The sequence below is a fragment of the Heliangelus exortis genome, chromosome 3 (genome assembly GCF_036169615.1).
Source record: "Heliangelus exortis chromosome 3, bHelExo1.hap1, whole genome shotgun sequence".
In the NCBI taxonomy this organism is placed as follows: Eukaryota; Metazoa; Chordata; class Aves; order Apodiformes; family Trochilidae; genus Heliangelus; species Heliangelus exortis.
Window position 1 is genome coordinate 39036957 of NC_092424.1, and position 26105 is coordinate 39063061.

General features: G+C 41.1%; 1 protein-coding gene across 2 annotated transcripts in view; it reads right to left on the reverse strand.

The window, feature by feature from the left end:
* Nucleotides 1-624: 624 nt before the first annotated feature.
* Nucleotides 625-26105, reverse strand: part of ISM1 (isthmin 1) — a 40532-nt gene continuing 15051 nt past the window's right edge. Inside the window, exons 3-7 of one of the 2 annotated variants that reach the window (XM_071740254.1) lie at nucleotides 18485-18721; nucleotides 10220-10487; nucleotides 6989-7132; nucleotides 4193-4282; nucleotides 625-2524 (exon numbers count right to left, since the gene is read on the reverse strand). In XM_071740254.1, the coding sequence (XP_071596355.1) occupies nucleotides 2007-2524; nucleotides 4193-4282; nucleotides 6989-7132; nucleotides 10220-10487; nucleotides 18485-18721 (1257 nt within the window). In that variant the 3' untranslated portion in view covers nucleotides 625-2006. The remainder of the gene's footprint in view (nucleotides 2525-4192; nucleotides 4283-6988; nucleotides 7133-10219; nucleotides 10488-18484; nucleotides 18722-26105) is intronic. The other variant, XM_071740255.1, reaches the window with a different exon arrangement.

Sequence of the window (26105 nt, forward strand, 5' to 3'; positions counted from 1 at the left end):
TCTGGGAAGATCTGATGGCTTGGCCAAGGTTTCCAGCTGCTGAAGTTACCTCAGTAGATCAGTTTCTGTGGTGTGCGTGCAATAGCTTTTTCTGGACCACTGTCTTTCTGGAAGCCTGGAGCACAAGTGCAGTGCTGAGGCTCTGCAGCCTGTGAGACCACGTCTGGAAGGTCTAGGGACAGCGCTGGCCATGTAAGCATCTCATATTTGGTCAGAGTGGGTGTCCAAGGACCAGGATGATTTTTAATACCCCAATTTGCACTGCCTGGGAAGACCTAAACAGGCCTGACACTTCCCAGTCTCAGTGGAGTTATTGTGCATATGTTAATGCTGGGGTGGAGGGAACCAAGCACACATCTGTCTGTGAAGATGCAATCAGCCAGCACCTGAAAGGCCAAGAGGGCTAAAGAAAAAAATTACAGTATATGTGTGTGTGTGTGTGTACACAGCTGAAGGAGCTGTCTTTCATGGCTCTCTCGAATGCTTCAGCTACAGTGGCTGTGTGTGGTTCCATGTGCAGTACACACATGTGCATCAGACCACATAACCCCAAAATAGGCATTTCTCTAGGAGCATTTAACCTTAGTTTTCCAAATGAAGACATGGACTTGCAGCAAGACAGCCTTTTGCAAGATGGAACTGTGTTTATTTACCCATGGAGCAATCTTTCATAAGGATGCGGGTATCAGCTGCTTAATTACAGGATTATGTATGTAAACTTGCATTTCATAAAAATTTGGAAGTAAAACCTTTGCCTAACAACAGTCTTATTCTTGGCAGTCCAGTTCCATCTACAGAAGCCTTTCATGTTAGAGACATATCCCACATGTGAGTTATTGTTACAATTCAATAAATACTTTACAAAAATAATGCTAGCTTTAAAAAAAAAAATAAAAAATTAAGACATATGAACTCACCAATAGTTCCTCCCAGACAGCTTCCTCTAGGAACAGCCTCTCCTGTAGGACACTGTGCACTCAGCATATGACAAACAGGGGGGAAAGGGCCAGCTGCATGTTTTATTTCAGGGACCTTAGAAATGTGTATCCCATTTTTCCTGTTCTTTAAAAAAATAAACTTATTTATTTTCTTAAAAGAAAAAACCCAGCAGATCTAAATGCTCTTCATATTAAAAATTTGGAAGTAACTCTTTTTTTTTTTTTTTTCCTTGTTTCCTTCTCTGACCTCACTCCTCCAGAGGCTTACAGCATGCTTACTTTACAGATAGTTGCCCTGAAGATCTGCTCTCCAGCATAAGACATCAGCCCTGACAGCTGTAGTAATGTATCTGAGATGTCTCCAGGAGTGGGCTGGTTGTAACTCTCGAAGAACCACTGCATTCGGATTTTTTCTGCTCTGTAGGAAAAACACAGCTACATGTCCCTGCAAGCCTACCCTGGATGGACTGCAAAGACCTGAGCTAGAAGGTAAAAGGAGGAATTCCAAGAAAAAAAAAAGCGCTAGTAAGTGTCTATATTCACTTTTGTGTATTAACCTTCCAAAATAATTCATTCCTTACTTAGATACGACTAGTCATGAAATCACTTACAGAGAAAACTGGTGCTGTAGGTGCATTAATCTTGTAAACCATTCCCATATGGAAGACTTCAATCCTATTTTTTATAACAACTTCTAAATATGTGCCCTCCTCAGCTGGGGCTTTGGGTCCTGATGGTGATGGCAGCTGCTTCCCCCCTCCTACCCCTTCTGTTACAGCTGGGGAATAAAATGAAATGCACATTATTAAATGAATGTTATTGCAGTATAAGGTCCTACCAGGACAAGTTTTATGTATGTTTGTGTGTAAAAATAGGTGTGTGTGAGATAGAGAGATATGTGTTTATAAATTACACACACTATGAAAAATACTTATGTATTATATTACAACTATATACATTCATTAGAAAGAAACTGATCAAACCCCTGTCAAGGAGACAATGCAGCAGCCACCATCAGTTCTAAGGCATCCAGGAAATGAATGCTATTTTGCGTCAGGAGGAAAAATCTCAGTATTCCCTTGCTTCTTGAAATTGCTTGTAGTAGTCTTCATCTGAAGGGTTTTCTGTGCACTTCTGCCCGTTGTTTGGAGGCCGTGCTTCGTTGTATCGGCTCCAGTCACCTTTGCATATAATCCAAGGCAGAATGTCCACTTTGTAATGGAGTTCTGCTGAGAATTCAATGCTGATCAGGTTTGGTGTGCCTGCCCCTTTCCCTCTGGTAATCAGCTGCATGTTATCATCATAGCAGCAGTGCTGTGCTGCCAGCGTTGTGCTTTCCAAAGAGAGCATGGAGCGGATGCAGTATCGGGCAGTGGGCTTGTAGATTTCCAGTTTTTCTTTTGGACCACTTGCATCTTTCCAGCGGAAATTTTTCCTCTTAATTCGATCATAGATTTCAGCAGTGCTGTACGCAACTTCTCTGGGGTAGGAGCATGGGCAGCTGGGAAGATCATTGACCACTTTGTGCATATATTTCTTCAAGAACTCGCTTTTGCAGCTCATCCATCTTTCACAGCTATCAGTATCTGTTTAAAGGCAGGAAATGGAAACTTAAGATACATTAGGCAGCATCCCAGTTCATAAGATCAGTGATAACAAATGAGTAAAACCCAACTTGCTCAGCACCAGAGCTTTGCTTAAGAAAGAAAGGGCAGTCAAAGCTTGCCTCAGTACCTTCAAGGTGTTAAATGTGCTGTCTCTTCAGATAAACCAATCATGTGTGTCTGGCTTTAGGGCCTCAGGCACTGCTAGTCTGAATTACAGTGCCAGCGAGAATCCTTGACATTTCTTTGACCTGGCAAATTCTAATTAAGCCGCTGGTATCCCCATCTCTGCAGCATGAGAAACACTTAGGGCTTTACAAGAGACAGCACCGAAACGGGGCACTCACAGTGGTCTGATGCCAATCAACAGTTCAAACCCCACTCACCTGATAAGAACAGCAGATTCAGGAGTTGAAGGATTAAGTTTCTCATAATGCCAGAAATACCAAGATAGAAAGCAAGGCCTGGATTACTTTTTCTGGAGTTCATTATTAAGCCCTAATTCAGTCTTTCTTTTAACTAACCAATACTTTTTTTTCTATTTGGTCTCTGTCTTCCCAAAGGGGTATTTCAAGCATCTGTAGTTCAGACATGGAAACTGACAGCTGGCAAATGCAGCCAAAAGTGATTCAGATTCTAAAAGAGCGTATGTGACATAATATCAATGTCTGTACATTAAGAAGACTTAATGGCACCAGAGCCATAATTTATAGCTGGGATTAAAGAGATTTATAGACAAGCAGCATATTTAAGACTGGCACCTTATTATTTTGCAGGAGTCTCGGGAGAATTCAGTTAAACATCTCCTACCTAAAACAGTATTTAAGGTGTCTGTATCCTCCTATGGGCTTTCAAAAAGAACCCTGCATGCCTTGCTCCATACTTACTTAACAGGACTGTGGAGTCAGGCAAAGATTGGGACCTAAAACTCTGAGAGCAAACATTCTTGCAAAATGTTTACTTATTTATCTGTGTCCTGTTTTTTTGTTTCTTTGAAGAGTCCTATCCAGTCTGTCAGTAATTATTGTGCTCTACCACTATAGGAGGGAGGTGCTGGATTCCATTAGTAATCCAATTAATCCACCTTCCAGTGTCTATGAGTGTCCATGCTATTGGAGGAATGAAATCAGAATATTATAGAGGTTGGGGTAAGTTTTAGGTAGATCACTATCACGCCATGCCCTATAATATGTTTTGGCTACCCCACTGCATCACACACAGTTACAAAAATTACACATGCTCATAAAAATAACTAATTTTTGAAAAAAAATGTGACAGTTTTGCCTAGAATGCTTTTATAGTGTCTTCCATTGGAAGCTTCATCAGCAAAATGCTAGACAGTGTTTGATTTTTCCCCCCGTCCATGAGTGTGAAGCTTTAAACTTTAAGGGTCTTTTCTGAACTAGGACAGTGAATCACCATTTTGGTGATAATGGAAGAGGAACAGAAATATGCTAAGACTTAAGAGCAGAAAGATTCTATGACAGAAGCAATCTAAGGTTGTGATTGTAAAATTAATCAATTTAATGGCTATTATTACTGACATTTTTAATGATAAACTCAAAATCTTTGTCCCACTGCGAGAGTCAAACCAGGAAAAATCTAAAGAAGTCTCTTATCTGTTTCTGAAAACTTGAGTAGGCTGCTTACCAACTTCAAACAGTTTGGTAGCATTGAAGTCTTCACTTCCTGCGAGTAAACTCACTTCTGTGGCAGCTGTTCGGAAAGTATCTTCGATCCCTAAGACAAACAAACACTTGTTAGTGGAGGTGATGTTTTCCTATTAAAATGCCATTGGCTGCTTTCCTTCCCTAGTTCTTGTTTGTCAGGAAAGTAATCTGAAATTGCTGCTGGAGGGAGCATTAATTTAAAAGTATAACGACCAAGGAATACGTGGTGTTAGGAAGATAAAGTATTAACCTAGTCCAAAAGTCAAAAGCTGTCAAGTTTTAGAGGTTTGATTATATTTAAGCACCAAACTTGTCAGTTATGAACCCAGGGACTGCAGCAAGGGAGCTAGTTTTCTTCTTCCTCTTCCCAATGCAAGGCTTGCCAGCATCTCCCAGTTACCCAGGCAGAAGCTTTGCACATACTTCACCAACAGCTACCTGGTCAGCTTTATGAGACCAGCATCATCTCCATATCATGTAACACAAGTGACTGACAAGATAAAAACAAGCCTCCAGATGGAAGCTGTCAAGCCCTGGGTAAAATGTGATGTCTAACGCAAACAGCCTTTGTGCCACCTCTAAACCAGAGTGACATGTCTGAAGACAGGTGAATAAGTTCCTATTCTTTTGTGGGCAAACATTTTCCAGGATGTACAAAGAAGAATACTTCTATTACAAGAAGACTGGCACTTGTTGGTCTCTCCCAGTGCTAGGGAGTTGAAAGGTGTGAGTAGGTGAGAGATAAGTAATGTCTCCAATCTTTCCCATCCCCACCACCTATAACAATCAAATAAAATATTAGCATCGTAAAATATCAGGATCTTCCAGCAACCTCCATTTAAGTGTTTGCTATCACTGGAGAACACCAGCTATCAGAAAACATATTAATTGATCTTGCCAAAGCCAACATCTTTTCATTGCTGCTTCAGTTTAGGCTCCCTACCAGCCTAATGTTTCCTTAATATTTCTGTGCCATGTAGCCTTAAAACAAATATCTCTTCAAAGAAGTAAAAGAAGTATCTGAATAGGTTTTTGGGGCTTTTTTTTTTGTTGTTGTTCTTTCCCACTGAATTAAAGACCTCCAAAGAGTGCAGAAAGCTCTTTAATGCATGGTAACTATATGGTTAATAATGAAGCATGTTCACCATCCACCTTCTTGCCAATAAACTTTCTCCTTATCTCTTGAACTGGAGCATAATAGTGGCTTGCAAAGCTTCAAAACAGCCTCAGGCCACTTTTCAATAAAATTATGATAGGGTTCTGCCTTAACTGCAGCAGTAGATGCAGAGTAATAGATACCCAAGAATCTATTACAAGGCAGTAATTCACTGCGGGAATCATAAACAGCAGAAGCTGAGCTTTGCCCTTGTAATTTAAAAAATGTCAGCAGATCCTCAAAGAGTGAATATATTTTGCTTGCTGATCGTTGGGGGTCTGTTGTATGACATACTATATTATTTCAAGTTTGCCACTGTTTGATGCTAGATGGTAATAAGTACTGGAGAACTACATGCTTTCTTCTGGATTTCACCTTTTATTATTAAGGTTTTAGGATGTATGAAAGCATCTAGAAACATTTTTCTCCTGAACTCCCTAGCACCCATGACCTTACAAGGGATGCAGGTATCTATCCGTGAGTGAGAAACTTTCCTCCGACTCTCTCTGAGGCTCCTAAGTCTTCTCTTCAGCACTGCTGACATTTCACTTCCCATAAAAAAAATCTTGACCTCCAGTTGAAGAACTTCTGCCTTTCTGACTCATTAAGTAAACTCAGTGAAATGGATACCACCATGGCATGTGTTTTTACTTCTCTCTGATCTTGAGAAGTAATGAAATTGCACATACCCCATGCATTGTGGCAACTACTACATCACTCCATTACAAACTTGCCTAAATCCAAACACAGAGTGGCATTTAAAGAACATCATGGGAAAGTTTTACACAGCAGATTTAATTTTTTCTGATGTGGGTTTGAGTGCTCAGCACTGTTTTCACCAAAGTGAAAACTGCGTGATGGTAAGGACACCTCTGGGACTGGCATTTAAATGTCAATCCCTGTGGATGGGTAGGAGCTAAGGTCACTCATGCATCCCTTCATCCTACTGTGCATAGCTGCTGCAGGACCAGACTTGCTGTTTTATAATCCTCCAATTATCAAGCAACATGTAATGTAACAGAGTTGGTATTTCTACCTTAACATTGACTTTCTAGGACAGGAAATTTTGTAGCTTAATGCCAAAAGAACCCAAAATCTCTGGAGCAAAGCAGGTATTTGAAATAGTTTTTTTCAATATTAGTACACATGGCAGTCTTGAAGTAACTTTGTACACATTAGGCAGAAAACTGAAAAGCCATATAACTGGGGGGAGCTATTTGTTCACAAGACAGGCATGCCCATTCACTGCACAGCAACACGAGCTCACTGAGGTAAAAGTCAGCACAGCTGTTCTTAAATTCTAAAATTAATACAAATTTGTTTCAAGACAGTCGATTACACCCTTTGGAATACAAAATGTACCGTGCACAAAAATGACTGTCGTAACCTAAAAGATGTCTGTATTTGTCTTTTAAGTCCCAGGGGACAGCAGACTGCATCAAGCAGCATATTATTACCACTGGAGAACCTGCCATTTCACAAACGCCCTTGAAAGCCAGCATGTCTCTTCCCACCAAAACTCTTACCTAGCTGGGGCACAAACAGGCCTCGGGCTTTGTGTGCAGGAAGGCTCTGTCCCCCCCAACCATCCCTGCCCACTCCCCCCTGACTGCCCCTCACCTGGGCAGTTGGGTCTGTCACAGGTCCGTGACTCGGTGGCAGTGCAGGCGTAGCCGCAGGACCGCGTCCGCTTCTGGTTGCCGCTTCCGCAGGTGACGCTACAGAGGGACCACGGGCTCCAGTCCCCCTCACCATCTATATAATCTGTGTGAGAACAAGGATGGGGAAGGAAATGAAAAAACGAAACTCCTGCTACCCAAAACTACTGTACAGTGTTCTGTATTTAAGAAGGAAAAATAAGAATGGAATCCAGATGTCTCTACCTGAAGCTCAGGCTGAATGCCAGGCGTAAGCCTGCTGTTTAAATGGTTTTCACACTTGATGCTCCTCAGGGAAATGAACACAACATTATTTGAAAAAATATTTCCTTTCTCTTTTGACCTTTTGGCAGCTGCGAATCCTCAGCTGCAAAGCTGGGTCATGAACTAAAAGTGCACATCTATTCACATAATTTCCCTGTATATAGGAATAAATTTTCTGACCACAGACTAATCAGGCACAGGATAAACGAAATTTTCTTTTTATTCTTTTCAAAACATACTCAATTAATTTTAGGACACAATGAATGTTGGACTATGAGTGGGCTGAGGGTCATGCAAAAAATTGCAATTCTGTTTTTAAGTTTCTTGAACAGGAACTGGATATCACAGGAGTACTGCTATGAGTACAGGGAGACGCATGTGCATCTTGAACCCAAAACAACAACATTCATAGCTTTTCATGTGAATTATTAAATAACATAAAATCTGACTGTTTACTAGCAGGAATATTATGAAAATGAAATATGACTTTATTCTCTCCTGGTACACAGCCAAGGGCAACCGATACCAAATCTGCACCACTGTGCCTCGATGTCACTGTAAATAGCTAAACCCCTCAGAACCCATCTCCTTTGTTTGCTGACTTAATTGTCACACATTCCACTTCATGAAGGCCAACAAACGAAGCCTATAAACCAATCCCAGTTTAGTTGCTTTCCCAGTAGTCTCTCCAGATGAGTGTGGTATCTCACTAGCAAATGTCTGGCTTAATGAATTGCCCTGTAGACTACAAGAGATGCTTAACTGCCCCTGTGCTGATAACTTGCAGCCTTTGCTCATTTGGGTTAAATCAGGACTAGTATCAAAACAAAATCAGGTCTAATGCCTTCGATCCAGCCCTGCTCTGTAGCTAGAGGCTGAACGTGTATGTGCAGGCAAGACACAGGGACAGATCCCTGCCTGCACTGGCCTTTGTGCTACACGCGATTCCCGCTCCCCCCCCTCACTGCCATGCTGTCTGTGGGCTTCCTGAGCTGGTTAGTAGGACACGTAACTTGATTTGTACCATATGTAATGACTGACGACAACTCTGTGGGGTGCAATTAAACATTTATTGCCAGGAGTAGGGGAAGGTTATATATCTCACTCATAGGAGGCTGCCTAGATGAGAGTTCCTTGTGGCTGGGACCTCACGTGCTTTTGTACTCTCACACTGCTGCTGCCCAGGAAGCCACCACACCTGAATCAGGTATCCATGCTGCAACAGGTGGGACCATGGGCCTTGCAAAGTGCTGTGATTCTGGGGTTTGCTAACAGGGGGGGCACAACAGCATTCCAAAAAGGCTTAAGATCTCTTGGGAAAATGTCATCTACCTCTCTCCCTGGCCTTGCTCCCCCACCCAGCTTTTTTCCAGCTCTGAATTTTTATCTCCATGAGCCTGGTGAGAAAGAGGGAGGCTGAGCAGGTGCAACGCTTGTTGAGAAGCCCAACCTCGGAGGCCTGGGAAGGGCTGGCAGAGCCCTGCAGTGCTTTTTTTTTAATCAGGGGCAAGACGAGGGAGACAGAGCTGTAAAATGTGTGAACAGGCCTATGAGTGGAACAAGCATAAAAGCTCCATACAGGCAGGATCTGTGGCTATATACTCCTAGCCAAGGCCAGTGGCCCATGACATTTTAGGTGAGTCAGAAGGCCAGGAGTCTTTTTCAAATAGTGGGGTGCTCTGGTGTATGGCAGAGAGCACCAGGATCCTTTCGAGTCCTATCTACCGAGAGCTTATACTTCACTAAGAAACACAGTATCTATGTATCTGTATCTATACCACATTATATTTTTCAGCTGGAGGTCAACCTTTTCCTCTTGTTTTTCTATTTTTAATTCTTACTGGGTTCTTTTGGTTTGTTTCGTTTTGTTTTTTCTTCTACCACAATTATTTGTGAAAGCAATTTTATTTTATCTAAATGAATAGATACCTATTATATGAATTCTTGGCAATAAAGTGTGCCCACAAACAGATGCAGGTGCAAAAAAGAAGGGACAGACTTTAACCTTTAGATCACGAAATTTAACACATATGTATGTGTTTAAATACACCATTCCATAAAATGTCTCTCTCACTTGTTCAGTCTCTAGAACTTAAAGTTAACAAAAACAGGGGGAAAATAAGACTAGAGCAGTGCATGACATACAGTATTTAGGGAAGGCAACAGAAGTCCCAGGGTTAAAGCACCAGGGCTTTGAAACCCTGCTCTGACTAGAAATCTTCTGTATTTATACATAACTGAAATCCGAGAGGCTGTGTGCTACCTGTGGGCACATCCTAGTTCACCTCCTTTGAGTTATTCCCATGTGGATAGTTACTACAGGTTGGGGCAGTGAGTAACCGTAGCTGGTCTCTGTTTCTAGTTTCTGCAACTGTTTCATACAACAAGCTGAAAACAATTGTTTTCACCATGACACATCTGGAAGAGAATTACACACGCAAATACACAATGTTCCTGCTGCATATGCCACTCCCCACACATGCACCAACATAATTCATCTTATTTGTGTATTCACCAAATACTACCACATTTTAGATCTTGCTTATTTATACAATAATTGTATTTCGGTTCTCAAACCACTGTATGATTCTAAATTTGTATTTATCCTTAGACTAAAAATAAATATGAAACCTTGTTTCCTTTGCTTTTTTTTTTTAAAAAAAAGTACATTTAGGACTAAAAAAAGGTCCTCTTATGGGATAACTGGTATGATTTTCAAGATTATAGACTTACTAGAGGAATGCAGCTACCACAGTACAGCTTGTGCATCTGCACAGATTTGTATTTAAAAGCTGATGAACAAAAGCCACATGTTGAAAAATTCTGTTTTGCTTGGCTTTCGTTCAACGATGCCTCACCATTCCCATTTCCCCCAAACTCGTTTTTACAATCCCAAGATGCCCATAAGAGGCCTGGAACGCAAACTCACCATACTCTGGCTGCTCCTTGGACTCAAATGTCCGGTGACTGGGTGCATGACTATCCCACCCACCGAGAGGGTTTAGGAAGTTGCTGTCCTCAGTAGTGCTGTCATACTTGTAGTCCTGGTCACCGCTGCTCATGCGAGTCAAGGTGGAGGACCTCTGCCACCAGTTCCTCCAGTCAGGTGATGGGACTGGCCAGCTAGGCTTGCTGCTCTCTTTCTGCAGATCCTTCTCTGCCTCGGTGTCAGGGCCATCCACCACTTCAATAGTAACCTATGGGATTCAAACAGACCAGCCTGTCCATCAGCATCTCCTCCTAGCCAGTGGGAAACTTTCTATACAGTGAAGACAAAGGACTGGTGTGCTGCCTTGCAAAGGGGCTGCGTAGGGTTCGCGTGTTGGAAACCATTTGGGGATTACTGAGCCCAGAGATATGCAGGGGCTGAGTGATTCCTTCTGCCACCTCTGCTGAATCAGACCTTGGAACAAAGGCTAGGAAAAAATCCTGCACAAAATAATAACCCATGCTGTGCCTAAAACCTTTGCAGCGGAATTTTCTGCCTTATGGGGAAAAGATGTTAAAACCCAAACACATATGACCAGGAAAAAGAAAACCGAATCTGTTACACTAATTAGGACGAAGCTGAATTAAGCATGAAGCGCACAAGCCTGCAGAGCCCGTTCCAACAACTCGGGATGACTCAAGACAAAGGAAGTCACCGGGCGTGAAAGTGGCGGTGGCGGAGCCCCGGGCCCTGCACCTGCCTTGCCCTCTCGTGGCAGCTCAGCCCGGCCCCTTGCAGGGATTCCCCGCAGCACCGGAGCTGCCATCGCCCACCCCTGTGAGCTGTCACCACTCCACGTGGGCTGTCACCGCTCCAAGAGCCAACAGCTCCTTCAACCATGGCCGAGAAGGTCCCTTGCTGCTAAGCCCTTGGAAGCAGGTCCTCCTTCTGTGCTGGAGACCATAATGATACACAACCTGTTTATGGTTTCTACAGAAGCCCAGAGCCAAGATTCAAAGTTTGCTGCCCAATTCTCTCACAGACATCAGGAATGTAAATATGATTCTGCACAGGGCAGCCCTCGATTACTCCTTGTCTGTGCTGAACAATGTATAATTATGAAACTCTTAGAAAAATACTGTGTGGATATAGGTGGCTATTTAAGTAGAAACAGGAACTACCCATCAGAAACCTTGGCTGTATGAGTCATGCAAGTGCAGTGTGGCCAGAGATAAATCATAAAATGCTCTGATGCCTCACACTAATGTGTTTCAGTGGTTGTATTGGTGTGGCTAAACAAGCACGACACAGAAGTGACTATCAGATATACCCATACTGTTTAATAGGTGTGGAGAAGTTCTTCATGTTTTACAGATTTCCAAAGCAGTCTTTCAAGACAGTACTCCATGAAAATCAGGTTGTGTAAAACCAGGAAAAACAGAACAATGCACTATTATGCTACAAGTCATTTACATAGCTCTAAGGATTTGCATGTTGGATAAAAGGTTTAGTTTTATACATCTGTTGTCAGTAAAATCCAAAGGCACAAAGAAGAAAAAGAAAGAAAAGAGCATCCTTTGTTTCTTCAGCTACCTGTGATCCAGAGACGAGTGTGACATAGGAAGCAAACCAGAACTGCTGGTGTAGCTTTCTAGCTGCAGGCACAGCTGCACAGACAAGACAATGCCCACGCATCCTTTTTGGAGAAAGGAGATTGTGCATCTATTTCATGCTTTGCATTTGACTGTAGATCAAGGCATTGAAAAAGAAACAACTTTGAGTCTACAAAGAAGCTCCACGGGGAGAAAGAGCAAGAGTGAGAGAAAGTGTGGTTGTCTGCCTAATTGCATCATCTTTACACAAGAGATATTTTACTCCCAGACTAAATATGGAATTACTTCATTAAACCTTAGCTTCCACAGATGAAGAATTAAAATGGGCTTCATAAGCTTTAAAACATCAGGGTTAGTTCAGGGATTCAAAATTGCTGCATTTATCCAAGCAAAACAGAGTTTTCACAATAAGTGAAAGGAAATAGTGTTACTGGGTGGGTGATGCTGTGCACTGCTGCCAGTTGGGGGGCGTTAGTACTGTCCACATGAAACTTAGTATGATTAGCATTTTAGTAGCAAGTATTTGTAAGACCACATTGACTCTGTAAGCAATGGGGGTCATAAAACCTCATCAGACCTCCAGCAGCACTGCCACTAACTTGGTTTCATGACCTCTCTGTGCAGTCAGTTATCCATCTCCAGTCTGGTTTTGCTACCAAAGAGGCTTATTACAAAGGCCTTTAAAATGAGTTTTCCGAGACACTTCCTGTTAAAAAAAGACCATAACAAAACCAAAATCCAGTGTGCTTATCTGACACCTGTATTCCTCCCTCTGCTGTTTTTAGCTTTGATTACTAAGTTCTTTGTTTAACATGTGGCATAAAAAAAACTTTGAGGGAAAGAAACTCTATCAAGGACACCGGGATTGCCTGAACACCTACTCTTGGAAATGAGAAAAAAAGACAGTTTCAGTTGACTCTAGTTCTGTTTGTTTCCAGGCACTCATCTATGCTTTGTCCAGCCCCATTTAACTCTAATGGACCTTCCAGAGGCAGGGAGGAAATCTGTGAGTAATCCCTGTAATCCCTTTGTGGTGTGACCCAAAAGTTAGGGCAGAGGTGTGAGAGGAGGCTGCTGCTTCCAGTGAGCAATTGCTCCCCCATCCCAGTCTAAAATTTAGAAAAATCAGCATTCAATATGACTACATAAACATATACACGATACCTATACATGACACACAAACATGTGTCTTGTTTGATTGGTTTCTGTACTGGAGGTTGTTTATAAAAAGGGAAAGAGAAATCATATCTAAAACTAGTCAGTAAAAAGAGACCATTTAAAGCAGCTCTGGAAAAAGTTTCATGCTGTGTAACTGCTCCAACAAAAACTTGTTCTCTCAAAAACTAAAAAATAGACCTGGTCTAGTATTTCTATCTTGGACTTGGTTTAAAGTCTTCATTTTCTCCAATTTCTTCTTCCAGTGATTATCAGACCTGTAAAGACTGTATTTTCTCAAGCTTTCCAAAATGTCTGTGGTAACATGGTTCTTGTATGAATCCACAATCATCTCTAGAGGTATTCAAAACCTAAAATGAAGCTGCTTCTTTTATGGTTGTAAAAGCTATAAATAAGGATGTTCCTCTAAAAATTGTTAAAAACAATTGGCATAGGTACATTAAAAGAGGAAATTTGCAGTCAGTTTGTGATGAAACAAATGTATCAAGCACAGATGTCTTGAGACACCAACATCCAATTTTCTCCTGGCCAAAAATATACAGAAGATAAATGTTATCCCCGCCTGTTGGAGTGCACAAGAAGTTCTGTGTACTTAGTTCTGTTTACTGAGACAATGTTTCTGAACTCACTTTACTGGGGTAAACATTGCCCTAAGCAACAGGAAGATGATGTTGCAATATTGCGCAAGCAGTGGGTTCTAGGACATTTCTATGGGATGTTTCTTTCACGCACCTGATGCAAAGTTTCAATGCACAACTTGCCACCCTGTGAATGTGGGTTTGTGGAAGTCAGCAATGAGGTAACAGCAAGAGCAGAACATAAATACTTTCATTATAAAACACTGAAATAGTAAATTCAGCCTTACGCTACAAAACAACTTCAGTTAAAATGCTATCTTAGATATCAACACTTGGAACTGTTTTCTGGACTTGATGAGAGGAAAAGTGAAGGACACCCAACATTTGCTGGGAGTAAAGAAGACTGTTGTAGAATGTAGAGAGGATTGGAGAATGTTGGAGAATATTCCTGAATATTCCTGAATATTCTCCAACATTCTCCAATCCTCTCTACATTCTACAACAGAAGACATCATGACTTCAAGGCTGAAATTTGTATTTAATGTTGTCAGTCCTAGTTGCAGTCTCTGATGGGCTTAAGTGAACCTCAGAATTAAAAATCTGGCCCAAACCCCAGCTCTGAATGCTGCACTCTGCAGCGAGCTCTGGCTACACCATGACATTGAGAAATCTGCGCAGAGGTAGGAACAGCCCTGGCGCTGAGAGTGGTTTAACTATGTCCTCCTGGCACCCTGCTCTGCCCAGACCAGTCTCTCCAGCTCCCTAGGAGGACTAGCTAGCTTCTGGCATGGCTATGCTGCACTTCTGGCACTGCAGCTAGCTGGGAGACAGTCTTGGGAGCAGGGAGTTCTCCATGCTACAGACCCAGCCCAAGGGTCAGAAAAACCCTGCTTTTCTGGGGATTAATTTAGTGATAGGGACAATTGCTTCACTGCTACCTTAAATTATTAAGCCATATAGGAATTACAGGAAATAATCACTGCTGAAGCTCTTCAGTTCTTACTGTGCTGGATTGGGGCTGAGATATATTGCATCAAAGCTCAGTATTACTGATGCTGCTGAGTCTTGTGTGACAACACAGTGTGTTACTTCCCAATGCTTTGAAACAGCAGCTTCAAATGACAAATATAAATGCCACCTAAAAATATACCCCTAATAAAATGTTAAAAGTGATATAGATGGAGGTGAAGGAAATGGCTGTGGATAAAGGTGGAGAACAGTTGGTTTGAAGGCTGCAGTTCTTTCTTAAAGGCTGACCATGCAACCTTTTTTTTTTTCACTGTAGTTGTGTATGTTGCTAGAGTGGGTTGGTCTGTGTATGTATTTTTTTTAAGGGAAGGTAGGAATGAAATAGATATCAAAGAGAATAAATAAAGCTAACACAGCAGCACTGGCATGGCATGATATGGCCCACAGGCCTGATGCAAAATGATAAAGACAGCGTGCTGGCACCATCAACTTCTGGCTTAAAGCACTCCTATCAATTGCTATGAATCCCACAAATCAAAGCAAGGATTTAAATCACAACAGATTTAATAATACACCGCTTTAGTTCAGTTTTCCAGGGAACATAAACATATTTTTAGGCCAGGAAGGAATCCTACCTAACGCTCCCTAGTTTCTACTTGGAACCCATCACCTCATCCAAAACATTGAACGCATCCATTGCGACTGGAAGTCACCCAGCTGTGTTTCAGGTATACTCACTGTGAAGCTTGATCAAGATTCAAATTCTCTAAAGAGCATTAATATCAACAAAATGTTCTTGCCCAACAAAAGTAAGGAGGTTTCCCTTTCCTGCCATGTCATGGTGTGGAGCACTGATAGGAAAGCAGCAAAGCAGTGGGATGACAGAGAGCAGCACAGTACCTGCTCCAGGACATAAGCCTGGCTACCCAGGAGTAAAGAGAAAAGGGAAGGTTCAAGAGCAAGAGTTCAATTGCAGGTTGAAGAATCTGGTTCCAAACAGAGGATCAGTTGCAGAGAAGAGTTGAGGGCTTGTAGAAGGCTTGTTAGAACAGACGAGAAAAACCATCATAAATGGAAAATAAGCAGGTTCCTATAAACCCCTCATGTGACTTCATTCTGCTACTCAGGTGTAAGAACTTATTTACTCTGAATAATCACCCTGCCTAATTACAAGGTCTGCATATATCACTTGGCTAGTTTGTCAAACAAATGTAAGCCTATACAAAAAGGATTTTTCACCTGTGAAAGGAAATCCAAAGAAAAGGTACGAACAGTTTTGCAATCAGCTCTTCATCCAAAAGTTTTCCAGGCATTGACAGAATTTTTAAAATGACAAAAAAAGAAGAAAATATGCCCCAAACCAAGCAGCCTTTGCTTGCTTAAGAGCAGCTGCTGCCTTTAGTCTCAAACAACCACCATGGAAGCCATGCTAAAATATAAAATGGTGAGAGATTTTACAAGGCTAGAGCACCACAGAATGCCCAGTAAGTGGTCTTGCATGCAAAAAGTAAAATTATACTGGGATTACTACAGCTCTGAGTTTTTTCTAGAAGACAGTCCACTATGCTTGTATTTGATTATCACCTGATAATCAGAGTAGTACTTGGGAATTTGTTAATTTTCTGAATACTTGTGCTTGTATTCTACTTTCCAACTCTTCCTCCCTGAAAGAGCATACAACCAGGGCATGATTCAGCAATTGCATAGGAAACCAGAGTAGGAATGGCCATAAATAGAACTCACTGGAGTGCCTTTTTGATCTGATTTTTTAGGCTGAGTTTTATGTCTTTTTATTAGGTTTTTTAAATGTCCGGGTATAATTTCCCTAGAAAATGTTTTTTGGGTTTTTTTTGTTTGTTGGTTGTTTTTTTTTTTTTTTTGTTTATGGAGGTTTATACTAATAGAAGGGAAAAGAAGTTGCAGGTCTTCAAGAGGTAAATGTGGCCATTGTGCTAGACTTAAGACACAGAGGCTTTTTCCACCTTTCCAACCTCACTGTCCTAGAAGAACTCTTAAATTAACCACCCCAGGACTGTAACTTACAGAGCCTGAAGCCATTGTGCAAAAAGAAAAATGAGTCTTGAGTCTTCTTTCACCTGTCAAACTGATGAGAAATCTGCATCAGCTGATAAGAAATCTGCAAGCCAGCAAGTGTAATTACTTCCATTTAGGTCAGCGTGGTACCGTTTAATGAACAAGAATTTAGTATAACCCTGTTTTCTCCAAAAGGGTAGGCCACCTTTTACAACCTTTAGGCAAAGAAATAGATTTCCATTGACTTTGTGATGAATTAATGGGACTTTTATCTCCATGAGGTCTGACCTGCTGCAGGACTGTCAACCAAGAACTTAAAGAAGTGTTGTATACACTATATATGCATCTAAGTGAGCTGAGGAAATAAAACGCAGAACTCAGGGAACTTGTTTCTTAAAGAGCTGATCCTTCTGCACAAGAGCTTTGGGATTAATGTTGCCCAATGTTTTGCAGTTTACAGGACTAGGCTTCCCAGTTCTCAGTCCAGCAAAACTGCTGACATAGTTGCCTGAGATTTCCAAGATCAGGTGATGGAAAAAGAGGTCCCAGCAGAAGCAGTTGCTACAAAGGCAAGCCAGGGAAATGTTTTAATCTCATTTATCTATTCTCTGGGTCTAAACATCAAATGCTGTTATGAATCAGATAGATTTTTTGCTTCCTCCTGTCCTCCTCTGCAGCTTACGTACCCTTCAAACAATGACATTACACTGTTTACCTAATGTCATAACCTGAGGCCCCTGCAGCTTCCCTACCTTCCTATCCTAAGGCTTTCTGGAAGGCTTCTCCTAGTGTGATGGATGTGTGCAGACACCACATGTCAAGCATGTTTACTACCTTGGCCCATCAAGCATGGGACCTGCACTTGATCCAAATCTGTTAGGGTGCTTCATGTTGCAAGCCATCTATGATGTAATGGAGTGTCAACTTGGAGACAGCTTGTTCTTGCCTGATCATGTTGGTCTCTCACAAACACATCTATTATATCTTTACATACATACTTCTTAGACATATCAAAAGGATGGTAATTTTGTGGGTTGGGGTACTACAGGAAGCCAGGAGTTAATTTACCCGGAAAACCCATTCTATTAGCGTATTGTTTTTATAAGCACATCGTAGGCAGAACAAGAGTTCAATTTATTGTTTGGTTAAAAAGACTGCTTATTAATGCCAATTCTGTTTTAAGGCTCTGAATTAAAAACAAATAACTCAAATTTTCCTCTTTTTAATCCTTGAAGCTTGAAGATGCAAGTGGTTTGAAAGAGGCCATTTCCGACCCAAGGAAAAGTATGAGGAATAACATAACAAAGTTACTTGCAGACACTTTTTGTTTGTTTGTTTGTTGGGTTTATTTTGGGTTTTTTGGGTTGGGTTTTTTTGTGTGTTTTTTTTTTTTACTCCAGGCAGCTGCTGCATAAATTAACTTTATGTCTCAGTTCCACACAGAGTACCACATTTTGAGCTGAAACTTGTCCTGTAGAATTTGGGGATGTTTGCATTTTATATTAGCACACCAAAAGGGAACTGTTCACAAACAAATTTTGCAACAGAATTGAAAACAGAATTTAAAATACCCACTTTATATCAATGAAAAAAATATGTTCTAAAACAGCAAAGATGGCTTTAGTATCAGAAATAGATCTATGCTGGAACCCAGGCTTATTCAATGGACACTATCCAAAGAGAAATTCAGAAAAAAATTAAATCTGTGCATTCATTTAAGACAAAAAGTATAGTATATTTTCTATATGTATAATATACACATATTACATAGCAGAGAGCCTTTAGTAGAGAAAGGCTCTGCAAGTCATGGAAGCTGGGCTAAAAGTTGTCTTTGTTCAGTAAAACAATTTTGTGCAACTCATGAAAAAAAAAATCACGTTAACATAAATTTGTACCTGAATGTTGGGATTCTGCCCATTGATATCTGCTTTTGAAAGGTCAGGGAAGTTTGGGAGATCCAGAAGGAAAGATCTGGGTCCATCTCTTTGCAAGGACGTATGCCCATTTTCCTGCCTGAATCGCTGCTTAGGGAATGGCCGATGGGCAGCCTGGAGATCAGGATATTCTCTTCTGTCCTCAGGGTTCAGGGTGAAGCTGTCTTCAGGAGAATAGTCATCTGCTGTGAGTGTGTTCTAGGGAAAAAAGCAATGCACTGTAACAACAACAGAGAAAGTGTGCTGTCCTGCCAGTGCTCTCTTCTCTACCTTCTTGCCAAAGATGGCAGCAGCATGTGTACAGAAAGCCTGACAGCACACAGACACATACCTTGCTACTGAAATACATCGGATTTATGGTATTTTCTAGGGTCCTCATGAGTTTGCCATCTGAGTCTCGCTGAAATTCCCTTGGTGCCTGTGGTGCAAATCTCTAGCCATATGACACAAGATAAACCTGAGTCAGCCTCAGGCACTTGGCTCTTTCAGGTTCCTGTGACATTCCAGCCCTGTGTGACCACCTACACACATCTAACTTGAAGCAAATCTGGGACTGCAAAGCTCTGAAGTCACTCCTGGCAAACCAAATTACATCATGTGAAACATGTCCCTAAAATGGGGTAAGGTGTCTTTATTATAAATCACTTCAGTTCGCTTTGTTCCCAAGTGGAGCAAAAACCCTGACTGCCAAGTGCATGTTGAAATTTATGGTATTCAAAGATCCTACCGCTGAACTGGCAATCTCCCCCTTCCTCTCCTCAGTCTGTAACAACTTCAATCTCATCGTCTGTGTTCCTCACCCAGCTTCTCTGGTCTTGAACATCTGAACCTTCCTTCCTCTGGGACCTCATTTTCATGTTTGCCTAATGGTGGGATTGGATTTCACCAAGTTGTGGGTCAGTGGTTAATGCTTTTGTTATTGCTGAACGTACTTTTGGGTTTTGTAGTAAGTTACAGCAGGCTGCCTTCGAACCAGTAGCACTGCTGCCCCTGTCTTTAACCTCACCAAGGAGATACATTTAGTATCAAAACATGTACTCCCTGGGTTAGGACTGGCTTGAGGACTCGGGGAGGGGGGGAGGAAGAGCAAAGACGTGGAATCTTCTTCTGGATAAAAAAAAATTAAATATACACATATATAACACATTGGGCAGATTCAGCACAGGTTTTGCTTTTGGCTCAGCTGAAAAATTTTAGGCTTGAGGTCGTAGTATGACTGCCTGGGGAGCTTTTATTTTCAGTTCATAAAGAGACAGCAAGCATGAAGAGGGTAAATGTTAAAGACCCTTTTTTTTTTTTTTTTTAAACAAGCACAATTAAAGTGGAATGGCCACATGTGGTTCTGGCTCTACTGAAGCATATTTTTGCCAGCATTTCTGGTTAAAAGCAATCTCCATCCAGCTTCCCTGGCTCAAATTAAGCTCACATACCTTTTCTTAAGCTCTCAGATAGATAACAGTTCCAATGCCTTTTCTTTTATTTTGTGTTTATTTGCTTAGAAGGTTCTAAATTGACCTTTTGATTTTACAATATAATCTGTGCTCATAACAGGAAAATATTCAGTGAGTTAAATAAACCAAGATTTAAGAGTTAATCTGGGACTGAGTGAATCGTTTCAAGCAAGAACTAAGGCCATTCTCCTTTTCCTTCTTGCTGCACTGCATTTGTAAAGACCAAAATCAGATTTAGCAGAATTAATGTCTAGGTATTTTCATTATGATGATCACTTTGAAAGTGCCAAAAGGGTACTTCTATACATCTATCCACAGAAGAGAGGTAAAAGGTCATGCTGAATTAGTGTACATGAGCAGTGCTAAGAATGGATGTGCTCCTGAAAGTCTGTATTGCTTGAAGGCTGAAACAAGAACGCTTCTCTTTGTTGATGAGCAGGTAGGATTTTCAGATGCCTTTGGTGGGATGCCCATCAATACACTGCTTATGTGTGCCACTGGAAAGCAAATCACACAGCAGGAAGCTTGGGGAAACAAAACTGAGAGCCACTTAGGGAACTTTAGGTTCCTAAGCCATGTGCTAGTGCTTTAGCTTGACACCAAACAGAATGTAACTGCCAGCTTCTTGGTGCATGAGGATTAAATGGCTTCTCAGTTATGTCTGACTAACAGCAAGGTGTAATTGTGCTTCAGACAAGAACAAAAAAAAAGTCATACTTAACTACTTTTTGTTTTGGGGTATCATGCCCATAATATTACCTTTATTTAAAAATAATAAAATTCTTGCATGCAATTTCATACTTTCCCTATCTGCTTGCCACTTCAGGAGCATTCTGATTCTTCAAATTAATATGCCATACAGCTAGAGCTGGCCAAGGGCTTTACAGACCAACATTTAATTGTCTGATAAGACTCGCTGTGTGATCTGGCAGGTCACAGTCTGTCTGTGCCTCGCTGGGGATAACAGCACTTCCCTTCCTCACTGTGATGTTTGCAGGAAGCTCAGCAACTACAATAGTATGAGCTATATAAAAAGTTTTTAATAGTGTCAGACAGATGGAATATCACATGGAGTTAGTTAGAAAATTGTCATGGTGAAGTAATGACATCAGGCTGATCGGGCCCACTACCAAGCTGCTTGGGGCAGGGACTGTCATTAATTACAGACTGAATTGGGGTTGTTTAAAAAGAAAAACAGAGGGGGTGGCATGATAACTGCCCTATACCAAAGGCTGCTGCAGTGAGGAGGGTGCTTGCTCAGGGTGCATGTGATCAGAGCACCCCGGTCCAATATTAGGTACACATTTCTCATGGCAGTGATAGCCCAGCTCGAGAGCACACTTATGGGGAACTGGAGTTTGTCTTTATGAGCACGACTGAATAATGCCTGCCAGGAGTGATAGAGGTTAAATAGTGTGTCCTCTGCCTAAAAGCAGTGTTACCTCTTGCAGTCCCTTTCACACATGGACAAGCCCATGCTATGCCATCCACAGGGCTTCTGTGTAAGATGGCAACATAAGCAAGCAGAAAAGCGCTCAATATGCATGAACATTTCTGTTGTCTGCTCATAGAACCATGAGCAAAAGATCATTTGTTTCTGAAGAGTTACTAAAATTAATAGAATGCCTATTTTTTAGGTAGATAATTTTTGGTGGAGTGTCTAAACTGATTTGCAATGTTACTAGAAATGTGTATTTCTGGTGAAAAGGTTAAAAGAGGCTACCATCAATAAAAAGTGAGGTTGAACTGCAGGTGAAAAGAATATGGGCTCATTCTGTTCTACTGCATTAGCTCAGGAAAAGAATCTGCCAAGGAAAAACCAGCAAGAAAAAATGCATCCTTACTGCTAGCATCCTTTATGAAGAAAAGGGATTGTGGGTTTTTTTTGTTTGTTTTGTTTTTTTTTTTGTTTTGTTTTGTTTTGTTTTTGGTTTTTGGTTTTTTTTTCAGTGGGTGAATACCTTTTGTTTCTGTGTTGCTTCATGTTCTTATACTGCACATTATTTAGGTGTACACAATTTGTATTCCCGACTGCTTTTGGAAAAGCAGTATTGTTGCCTTTTATTAAAAGTTATGTCACTTCATTCTAAACTACTGACTCAGTTTCTTTGGTTATGACATTTCTGGTTCAGACACACTGGTTTCTTACTCAGACAATGCATCTACTCTAAATATTTTAAGATAAAGCACTTTTCCTCCCTTCATTTAATAGGATTATTCACAACTTTAAAACTTTCCATTAAGATGATTTTAAGGAGTTACTCATGCTTGCTGTCAGCAATAGTTGGGCAATAGTTCAGTCCATATAGATGTCTTTGTGGCCTTTTATAGAACAGGGAAGAAGAGAAATTCACAAGGATTTTGTGAGGCTAGCTTGAAATGCTCCTGATCCAGGCAGAACTTGCATCACTGCAGGTTTTAAGGCACCAAGAGACAACCTTGCATGCAGGAAGTTTCCTACCCTACTGCACTTTAACTTTCCCATAATCAAATGGGTATTTTAACTCTCTCCATTGTATCCCTTCTTTTCTTCTCCCTCTGTCACGTTAGAAATTAGATGCAGGGAACTGTACCTTTTCCCCACTGAGAAGTCAAACAGAAATAGGAACTTGCAAAAACACTAAACTGGGGACAAGGAATTTCTCTGCATTTTTAGCAGGTGATGAATCCAGCCTCCTCTTCTCTTCCTTATTTTCCTTAATCACAATTTCAGTTCTGGAAAAACAACCAAGACAGGGAATAGTGAGGAATGTCTGGAGCTACAAAAAATATTCTGGAGCAGCTGCTTTTTCTCTGTCATTCATACTTCTTACCTTCCTTCATTCCTTCCCCACTTGCCAAACTAAAGGCATATTTGCAAGTTAATTACAGAGTTGAAATAATTTGGGAAAACTGATGCAACTTTTATCCCTAACAGTTCCCAGACAGCAAGGGAATCTATTACTAAACCCTTGCTACAGCTACACTGCGTTTTTATTTCTTGTATGCTCCTTTGAAATATCTTGTAAAATGATCTTGACAAGAGGTCTTGAATTGAAAATCAACAGTCTGTCAGTGCACTTTCATGATGCACCTGTACAGCATCTTCAACCACCAGGAACAGGGAACGTTTATTTATTAGGAAACTTCAGAGACGCTATAAAAGATTATATTGCTATCAGAGACAAAATGAGGCCTGGGGCCTTCACAGAAAACCATTATAGCCATTAGGACTGGTTTCATTTCCCACCTGCCTAAACAGATTGTTTTGATTTTGAAGGCTGTCGTGTGTTTCCAGGTTAGTGCTAAACGATCACTTTAAAATTAACTGGTCTGGGGAGGTGCAGTAACACACCAGGATAGTACATGAGACTTTCACCTCTCCAGATCCAAGATCTGTAATGAACTTGGGTGATCCAGTTGCTGGGGTTCATTTATTTTTCTGTCTATCATGAGTGTAAACAGCACAGGACCTAGCAGAAAGAAGTATGAAGACACTATTAAATAAACAGATGGTCAAATTAACAGCTGAAAAGTATTATCAGACATACACGGAGAAAAAATTATTTAGGATTAATGCCACATACAGTCCAAGCAGTCAGAAGACCCTTGTTCTGTTCTTAGCTCTGAATTGGCTTTCTCCTTTAACATGAAAATCACTTAGGTTTATATTTAATTTCTTTGACTAGCTGAAAGCATGCAGTGGTACTGAGCCTCACAGCTCTCGTTCACTCCAAAGAGTCACCAATGGTTTGTATCTCCAGACAAGTCAGAACAGAGGGGTGTCACATCGACCACTCAGCTGAGACACTTCCATTTTTTCTTAAAACCTGATGGTCTCTTACATTCATGTACATCAGTGAAGGGCTTACTTATCTTTAGAAAGCCAGACAAATTAGCTGGTGCAATAATAGCATGTTTTAGATAATCACTGCATAAATAATTCAAGCTGAACTGCATTGGCTTGAATGTACACAACTGTTTCCACTAAGGGACTCAAAAACACACCCCAAATGTATAGAACATGAATCACAGACTACAGTTCATAATGAAAATTAATGATTTTTAAAAAGAGTTCCATTTATCACTGTTTATCAGTGACTACTTTTTAATAATTCTCTATTTAGTCTGGCAAAATTAGTAAAATTATATTATATCCAGCTCTTTCTCATTTAGAATACATCTGCATGTGGGACTAAGTGGTGATGCAAAGACCAAACCCAGCAGTACCACAGGGTACTGCTATGGGACACATGAGCTTCAGGGACCGTGCGACTCTTGAAGCAATTTTGTTTCTGTGGAGAACAGGATGGAGTCACAAATACTGCTGCAATTAGAACAGCAGAAATTCAGAGTAGACATGCCACTCTGCAGTCCCTATTGGAGCATAAGTCTTCTGTAGACAGCTTAAATGTTGGGTGCCAGAAGCAGAACACTTAGGCAGTGAGATCCTTGGGATGCCCGAGTATATACCCAGCCCACCACAGCTGATTTTCTGCCATATGCTGAAACAGCTCTCAGAAACTGCATACAGCAGAAGCAGAATCTCAAAGCATCTGGGCACACTCATCTTGGAATCACAACTTTTGAATTTTAGGTTTATTTATACTAAAAACTTCTAGCCCTCATAGTTACGCATCAAACCTTGAGGACACATAGCCAGGACCTGCAGAGATTCTAGAGCGGTAGTGTTGAGGCCCCCTTCAGATCTAAAGTCTACTAAGTCCCAGACCACTCTCCCAGGGCACAAAGCCAACACTGCAATATGACCCTTGGCAGTGAGGGAAAAGGCTCTTGCCTTATTGAGCCATCTGAACAGAGATATCCTGAGTGCCAGAGCAGCCCTATAGCCATTCTCTCCCTACTCAGTCTCTTTATTCACTTGCAGTCATCAAGCTTTGGTCCATCCTTCATTCAGCCTCTGGTTGAAAGTTTCTGTCATTCAGCTCCCTGTCTCTTCCATGCCATTGGTAAACAGGGGATCCAGATCTGAACTGCTATGGCAGACAGTATTTTTTCCTCAGAGCTTAAGGAGAAAACCAATCATATTATACTCGGATCTGGCAACATTTTGCTGCATGTTGTGGACACACATTTCACAGTGCAGCTATTTTTGTATGCCCTGTTGTTTGCTTGTATTTCATGTTTTCCTTCAGCTGGAAAATACAAACAGTATGGCTCAGCTTGGAGGTGAAGAACTGCCAGTTCATATAAACACTTTGATAATAAAAAGGACTTGGTGGTGATTACAGCTCCATGTCCTCTGGAAAAAACAGAGGCCCTTCAGCAATTCTGCTAACATAGTACACACTGGTGCTTTGTTCCTCAGCAGATACTTAGGAATCCATGGGACAGCCAAGTGCACAGAATTAAAATTGTGTAGGGCTTTGACAGATGCTCAGTGCCAAGTTTTGCTTGTAGTTAACAGATAATTTCAGTTGCCTAAGCTGGCTGTAAACATTTAGTTGTTCTTCACAACTCTGAAGGTCTTCACTGTGATCACTGCCTGGCTGGAGCTCCACATACAGGACACACTGCCTTGGCAGCTGAACAGGCAAATGTACAACTGCAGCACAGCCCAACTCTGCCACTCGAACAGCCCGTGGTGCCAAAATGCAAATCCTTTGAAAGATTCTTTTCAGGCTTTACTAAATACTTGCATAAAGTCAGGAGTATAATAAAGCTTTGAATAGAATCAATTTACACCATGGCTAAATTCAATTGAATGAGCCCAATCTTCCAACCTCACCCATCATTTGACATCTGCATCGTAATTTACACAACAGGTTCCAACAAAATGGGAAAATCTGCCTTAAGCTGCAATCAAACCCACAAAAGCAAAGGATATCCAGAATATTAATACTTTCTGTACACACAACGTTTTGGTCAGACTTTGCAGGCCAGCACACAAAAAGTCAGTGTAAATGAAAAAGAACAAACATAGCTCTGAAATTGTTTTCATGGATTTGCAAGTTTATTCCACTAAATCACTATGGCTAAGATTTTACTAGGTAAACCAGCTTTAATAAACTAAGTTTTCATCTCTCCCCAGCTAAAAGAGTAACCTTCCTTGAAACTTTTTCAGTTTCCAGAGTTGCTTTCAGCTGTTAGTTTCCAAGAAACAGCTATTCCCAGTCTCTGTGTCTCCCTCT